Here is an 8184-nt window from a genome sequence, read left to right as displayed (position 1 = left end):
TCAACAATGACACTATTCCCCATTTATGACCCATTTTCTATATTCTTCTACAATCCAAGTGTTTCAACTTTTCAATACTTCAAACATCATGAAAAGACCATAAAACTTACCTTAGATAATGGAAGAATAAACCTTGGGTGGAAATACTCTCTTGCACCAAAACCCTAGTTCACTTCTCTTGGAATTTCTTGGCTTGGATGAACTTTAATGTGTTTCATACACTTGGTTCACTTGAATTCTTGCTATTGATCTTTGTTTTACTTTTTTTTCTTGTAAATGAAGTAGGTGGAACCTTCTAGAGGTCTTGAGAGAGATGAAGAAGTGTGGGAAAATGATATTAGTGAAGTGGGATCACATTTATATAATTGAACTTACTCAGCCCGTCGGGACTTCCACGGACACTTATACGGTCCGTGGAACATTTTATGGCCCGTATAAGTGGTCGTGGTTCACCACTAAGCATTCATCATCTCTGCTAGGTGTTATACGGACCGTATAATGTTATATGGACCGTATAAGTCGGTCGTATAATTCCTTCTCCCTGAAATGATCTCCGTCATTCGTTTGATCTCCAATCCTCATGAAACCTTCTTGACACTTGTTTAAAACCTCAATACCAATCTAAGGGATGTTATAACTCTCCTCTAAAGCATCATTAAAATATCATTAACTCGATACTCGTAAATCTTGTCTGACACACAATATATAACTTGCTTTCCTCAACAACTTTCCTCCCTTACTTTAAATGTCTTTGAAATCTCGATTAGAATCATCAAATGCTATTTCTACCTTATCAAAACATCGTATACATCATGCCCTTCATTAGTCTATTCACTGTACACTAACGGGAAATTTTTCGAGGTGTAACAGATGTCCTATGGCCGTCTCGATCTATATTCTGTTGTATCATTACTATGGATAGCCTTGCTGGTATATGTACTTAGGATTAGCTTGATGACATATGTATATTTTCTTTTAGGCTTGTGCCCCATACAACCTATGGTATCTATGGGTTAGTATTATGGCCCACTCAGGTATGACTAAGATATATATGTATGTGGTGCTCGGTAGGTTAGCTCCAGGTGCCCGTTATGGCCCTCCAGTTAGGTCATAACAATGATGGAGACTCAGATGATGATGCTTATGAATTCTTGATTAGCTGCCATGAGAGGTTGCGCAACCTTGAGTTAGTAGAGTCTTGCGGAGTAGACTCCACCACTTTCCAAATAATTGGACCTGCCAAGTAGTGGTGGAGGTCGTATGTTTAGATGGAGACAAGCAGGGTCTCCTCCTTTTACTTAGGCTACGTTCACTGAGGCATTCTTGGAGAAGTTTATTTCCCGTAGTGTGAGAGAGCGGAGAAGAGTTTAGGTTGTGGGGCTACGCTAGGAGGGCATGATAGTGGTCGAGTACGAGAAATAGTTCCATGCATTATCTCGACATAATTTGATGATTCTTCTAGATATGGTTGAGAGGGTGAGAAGATTCACCAATACGTTGATTTTTCCTCTTCGTTTAGTTGCAGCTCATATGGCTGCCTCAGGAGCTTCTTTTCAGAAGATAGTGGAAGCGGTTAAAGAGGCCGAGTTTATTAGGTGCGGGGATTATGAGGAGCAGGTGGGCAAGAAGCCCCGCTTCAACAGTTATGGAGGTACCTCATCTGGAGGTAGGGATTATCTAGTAGGAGTCACCACTGTAAGTTCAACAGACCCGTTTGTGCAGCCAGGTCGGTGTATCTATGGGAGATCGGTTGGAATACTTAACGCACTAGTTCGGGGCGTGTGTCCCGAGTTTTTATAGTTTCCGCCGGTTGTGGTGGACATTCGGGTGCGGGACCTTTCGGTGGTCCGGCGTCGCCTAAAAGGTGTTATGAGTGTGGTGGTCTCGAGCACTTCAAGTGATATTGTCCCAGACTCAGGCGTAGTGGCCAACAACAGAGTTCTCAAACTCCTACACCTAGAGCAGCAGCACACCCGACTAGAGGTGGTTTCTAGGGTGGTAGAGGTAGTTCCCAGTCAGGTAGGGGTGGTACTCAGTCTGGCCAAGGTGGTGGTCGAGGAGGTACTCAGACTGTGGGTGATCGTGTTTATTGCTATGCTTTTCTGGGCAGACCTAAGGCAAAGGCCTTCTATGTAGTTATCACATGTATTATTTGAATTTTCCATTATCCTGCTATGGTACTATTTGTTCCAGGCTCTACCTATTCTTATGTGTCTACATATTTTGCTTTGAGTTTGGATACGATGTATGATTGGCTTGCTTTAACTGTACATGTTTCTATTCCTGTGGGAGATTGCATAGTTGTAGATTGAGTTTATCGGTATTGCACAGTTACCTTGATGTGGTATAATACCCAGTTATATTTAAATGTTTGGATATGGTAAACTTTGATGCCATCCTTGGGATGGATTGTTTATCTCCTTATCATGCGATCTGGGACTGTCACTCTAAGATAGTTACGTTAGCCATGCCAGGTATGCCTTAATTAGAGTGGACGAGTGCTCTTAGTCAGCATTGAAGAGAGTTACATCGTTCCTTAAAGATCAACAGATTGTTGAGAAGGGGTGTCTCAATTAGTTGGCCTATATCCAATATACTAGTACAAATACTTCCCAATTATAGTTTTGGTAATGAAAGAATAGACCTTCTAAGTGTTACACCTAATCGTGATATTGATTTTTGGATCTACGTGGAGCTGGGCACTCAGCCCATTTCTATTCTGCCATATCGAATAGCATCGGTTGAGCTCAAAGAGTTGAAGGAGCAATTATAAGATTTGTTGAGTAAGGGATACATTAGACCAATTGTTTCTCCTTGGGTGCTTCTGTGCTATTTTGTGATGTGTATCAACTATCGACAGTTGAACAATGTGAATATGAAGAACAAGTATCTGATACCTCACATTGATGACTTGTTTGATCAGCTTCAGGGTGCTTCAGCCTTTTCCAAGTTTGATTTGAGGTATGGTTATCATCAGTTGCCGATTAGAGCGGAGGATGTTCCTAACACATCTTTCAGGATGTGTTATGGGCATTATGCATTCTTAGTGATGTCCTTTGGGCTGACCAATGTCCGAGCAGCTTTCATGGATTTGATGAATGGGGTGTTTAGACGTAGTTGGATTCCTTTGTTATTGTATTCATCGATGACATCTTGATATACTCTCATAGTAAAGAGGAGCACGAGCTGCATTTGAGGATTGTGCTTGGAATTCTAAAGGAGAAGAAACTTTATGGCAAGTTTTCAAAGTGTGAGTTTTGGCTTGGATTAGAGCTGCTTCGATCACAGAGGTTCAGAGTTTTATAAGCCTCGCAGGTTACTATTGGCATTTTGTGGAGGGGTTTTCATCCATTGCATTCCCGTTAACTAGATTGACTCAGAAGGAAGTGGCATTTCAGATGAAAAGAGATCATAAAGTACAAAATGTGAAGATGACTCAGATCTATTTTGTTCAAATAAAAAAAGGTTGCAGACAAAGCACATGAACCAGGTCTGCATACATATTCCAACACAGAGCAAGAACATGGGTGGAGTCACAGAGTTGATACAGGGCTAGAGACATGATTTATTCCAGCAATGAATAAATCTAAGTGAAGAAACACAGACACAAAGCGAAGAGCATGATGCATGAAACAGGTTTGTCAATATGTTCCATCATCCATCACAAAAGCAGGCTCAAGATAGAGTCGCATGAATGAATGAGAAGGGGATGATGAAATAGGTTTGTGAACATGTTCCATCTCAGACAATGCAGAGATTTAGAGGTAGACAAACCAGGTGGATGAAACAGGTTCATGAACATGCTCCAGCGCAAGTCCTACAGCAACTAGGATTTGCATATTTATGGTAAAGAATCGGCAATCAAGTTATAGGATTCCTTTCCATAATTAAACAAGGTTCTTCATACTCCTACAAGGACAAAGAAGCCGACTCAAAAGGTAATAATCCCAATTCAACACAAACCCTAATATATTTCATGGGCTTACTTGAAGAGGGTTTTGTGTTCTCGACCTGCTGTGTACTCAATATTATAAATATCCGAGTCTTACCAAGAAGAAGCTTTGCGCACCCACAAAGAGAGAAATCTGAAAATTGAGTGATCAATAGATATATCAAGAATATTCAAGAATCCAGGCGTGCGTCCCTAGTGCAAGAAGATAGATTGAAGGAGTTGTTCTACTGTATAATGTTTTCCAGTTCTTGAGTCAAGAAAACTTGTATTAGGTTGGACTATCGAGTTGTACATTTTCCGCTTTATTAGAAGCAGTCAGTTAGGTACAAAAACATTATAAATTCAACATCAAGTTGGAGGTCAACTTGAAGGTTGCTTGCTAGTCAGATGTTGATTAGTAAGATAGGAATTAGAGGTTAGTTCGTAGGTTACAGAGTTTGTAACTTGAATTTGCAGAGGCTCACTGTTGTAATTAAGTTTGGAGAAAATACTACAGATGTGTAGGTTGTGGTTTTTATTGCCCTTGTGAGCTGGGTGGTTTCCACGTAAAAATCATTGTGTTCTTTACTTACCTGTTGTTTATATTCTGCATGAGGCTAGCATAGAACAGGCAGAGTAACGTGTTCCATCCCATAGGTAAAAATTGGATACGACATATGATAGGAAGTAGGTCATGTAACTTAAAAAATACCTTTCTATCCATATAAGGACCGGGCCAAATGGATCTCTGTACAAAACGTTATGCACATTTTACTAAAGACAGTGCGGCACCCTTGTGTCGCAAGGGTGGCGCGAGCTAAGTTCTTCTCTGGAAAAAAATTGCCTTGTGCATTTTCAGGGTGGCACAAGAGTCGTGATTTTCCAGATTTCGTATTTTATAAGTATCCAAGGTCAGGGTTTATTTCCCCAACTTCCCCAAGTGCGAAAAATGTCCTAGAAAGAGATAGAACTCATCTAAGACATCAAGAACAAGTAAGTTTTGATGATGATTTCAAGTTGAATAAAACTCCCCAATATTCTTATTAACAAGATTAAACCTTGGGAATTCATAGATTATCGCTTGGGCCTTCATCTCGGACAAGAAACCTTAGAATCCAAATTTAAGAACTTGAACATCAAAAGGTAAGACCTTCATCTTACACTCTAATATAGTTTTGTATTTGGTGTTTAGAGACTATAGGTTCTTGAATTATAGTTGGGGGATATGATATGGAACCATGAATGGCTAGATGATTAGTATGTTGACTAAGGGTCGTTGTTTATCATATGGGGGATGAGGGATGATGGTATTTGTACCCCTATGAGGTTGTAGTATCATCTAATAGCAAGGGGATAAGTTTTTGGGTGAAGAAACACCATTGTTGAGGGTTGTGGAGCTTCATACCCACAAGGTGTTTGATAAAATGCCTGGATGACCAAACCATGAGTATCCTTACTAATATTGATTATTTTTAACATTTGTTGTTATAGATTAAATTTAAAAGGGTGATCGAACGTTGTGGTATGCATAAAGGACGGAATTTAGGTATGTAAGTCTAACTCTCTACGTGTAGGAATGTTATTGATCTTCCTTACGCCACGTTGTTTCATGATTACTACGAATTGCTTCAGATATAGAGTTATGTTATAGTCTCATGAAAATCTTTAGAACTTCTATTCTTTAAACGATGTTGTTTCGTATTTTGTTCATGTATGTTATTCTGAACAACACGAACTCAGTACGTAATCAGTGTATGCTATGTTTGACATCCCATAAGTCTAAGTCTTGAATACCCAAAATGCTTGTGTACAGTTAGCATTCTAAATTCTATGCAAACCCGTAAATCCATGTCTTAGAATAGTGATGTTTGTATTCCATGTTATGAATTATAGTATGTTTCTCAGATTCATGATATTGTTAAATGATGATAACATGTTTTTGGGCCCGAGTGCAGAATTTATGTATACGTATATATGAGGTTGCACGACCTACTTCCTATCCTATGCGCACCTTATTTTCGTTTACAGGATGGAACATGTTATGTTACTCTACATGTTCTACGTGATCGTCTTGCAGAATTTAATCAACAGATAAGTAAAGGACACACGATATTTACGTGGAAACCACCCGGCTCAAAAGGTGATAAAAATCACGACCTGCAGACTTGTAGGATTTCCCGACAACATCACTACAACTGAGCCAACTGAAAATTAAGTTACAAACTCTGCAACCTAATCCCAACCACAACAGCCTTGCTATCCAACCTCTGACTAGCAAGCTATCCTCAAGCTAGACTCTAACTTGAAGTTACAACACTTGTATCTACTTTTTATTCTTTTAAATAAGCTGATAAAGATACACTTTGATAGCACAAACCTAATACAAGATTCTAGACCTAAGAACTGGAAAACATTATTCAGTAGAACAGCTCCTTCAACCCATCTTCTTATACTAGGGATGCAACCCTATATTCTTGAATATGATGGATAAATCATCTCCTCGCTCAATATTCTGAATTCTCTCTTTGTGGGTGCGCCAACTTGTTCTCAGAAAGACTTGGATATATATAGCCCTTGATGCTCCGTAGTTCGGTTGACACAAAACCCATTCCTAGTCAGTCAATGACATGTAATAGGGTTTGTGTAGTATTTAGATTCTTTCCTGGTTGAGTCTGCTTCTAATAAGTGTAAAGGCTTACTAATCCCTACAAATATGTCAAGGAATATTTCATACTTGACCGCCAAGTTCTTTCATAATTCTGTAAATCCTAGTTGCTATAGGACTTGCCCTAGAACATGTTCATGAACCTGTTTCATCCACCTGGTCCGTCTGCCTCTGAATCTCTACACTGTCTGAGATAGAACATGTTCATGTACCTGTTCCACCAATCTGTTCATTCTTCATCTACCGTTGAACTGCTTCTGAGATCTTGGCTAGAACATGTTGACAGACCTATTTCATTGATCATGTGTATCTCTGTGTCTGTCTTCTTCACATGCATTTTTTCATTGCTGGAATAAATCATGCCTTCAATATGACTAGCTCTTTGACTTTGGATTTTGTTCTTATTCTATGATGGAACGTGTTCGCAGACTTGGTTCTTCCGTTAACTTAATTCACATGCTTTGGCTGCAAACTCTTTTAGGTGAACAATTTCTTCCTTCTGAACGTTATCTTCTGTGTCTGAGTCAATCCATCTCTCCTCACTGCTGGGTCATTCAACCAATGCACCTGATGACCTGTGACCATTCTTCTTCATTATCTCACCACCGTACATGATGACTCATTTGTATTGAACAATTCGCATACTTGAACTATGCCTTGACTGAGTTATCATCTCCCCTGCTCTATATGAATATATGGGAACCATTCATTGTCTATCTGTTTTGCATTCCACCTGCCTTCGTACTGACACACATATAACTAAAACACTTGTTTGTTCATGTGTCTGCATCTGTCTCTGCTACTTTATTACAATGTAACATGTCCTTGAACCTATTCTTACCATCCTGTTATGGTTTCTTCTTCGAGGTCCTACTCTTACCATCCTATTGTGGCTGCTTCTTCAGACCTTTTATCTTTGCCTGGAACTTCATCACATTATCTTCATAGCTTTATCTCAACCATTGAACATGTTTGTTCAATTTTAACATCTATCTAGACCTTGTTTATTCACAGTGTTTTCTGGCTTGGAACAGTACTATTGTTTCTTCATCTGCTTTAATTTAGCTTTCTTCATGCCTTATAAGCTGGTTTTCTTGTTCCAAGTCTTTGCTTTGTCAATCATCAAAACTTCACTATATGGCTTTATGCCAACAAATTCCCCCTTTTTGATGATGACAAACACCACCTATGTAACTTGTTCTATCCATCTTATATTCCATATTTTTTTAAGGTTTTTCAAGGTAAACCAGGTTAGCAATTGAGTCAAAAAGCATCACACACAGAGTTAAGTATTTTTCCTCTTTTGGCATCATTAAAAAGACAGCCTCAGAAGCAAATTAAGAAATTTTCAATATTAAACTCAAGGCCACTGAGGCAATCACATATGCACAAAATAACAGAATCAGTTTCTCGATATTGGAAACATTTGTATCATAGAATTTGAGGCACAGATTTGAAAGACAAAGTTTCATTAACTTTTACAAGTACATTTTCAATCCCTTGGCTTCAACCAAACACAACAGATCATTTTACTAGACTTGAGACCTAGATAGAAAGGCTATTAAATGGATAAAATTAGAGAGAGCCT

At 39.0% G+C, this 8184-nt stretch overlaps 1 protein-coding gene across 1 annotated transcript; it reads left to right on the top strand.

Annotated features, from left to right (window-relative positions):
- Positions 1-1464: 1464 nt before the first annotated feature.
- On the top strand, positions 1465-3157 carry LOC132057748 (uncharacterized). Its single transcript, XM_059450350.1, has 3 exons — positions 1465-1726; positions 2194-2267; positions 2861-3157. The coding sequence occupies exons 1-3, from the start codon at positions 1465-1467 to the stop codon at positions 3155-3157; spliced, it is 633 nt and encodes a 210-aa protein (XP_059306333.1).
- Positions 3158-8184: the final 5027 nt, after the last annotated feature.

The sequence above is a fragment of the Lycium ferocissimum genome, chromosome 5 (genome assembly GCF_029784015.1).
Source record: "Lycium ferocissimum isolate CSIRO_LF1 chromosome 5, AGI_CSIRO_Lferr_CH_V1, whole genome shotgun sequence".
In the NCBI taxonomy this organism is placed as follows: domain Eukaryota; kingdom Viridiplantae; phylum Streptophyta; class Magnoliopsida; order Solanales; family Solanaceae; genus Lycium; species Lycium ferocissimum.
The sequence above is the reverse complement of the archived record's forward strand: the minus strand, read 5'-3'. Positions and strand labels throughout refer to the sequence as shown.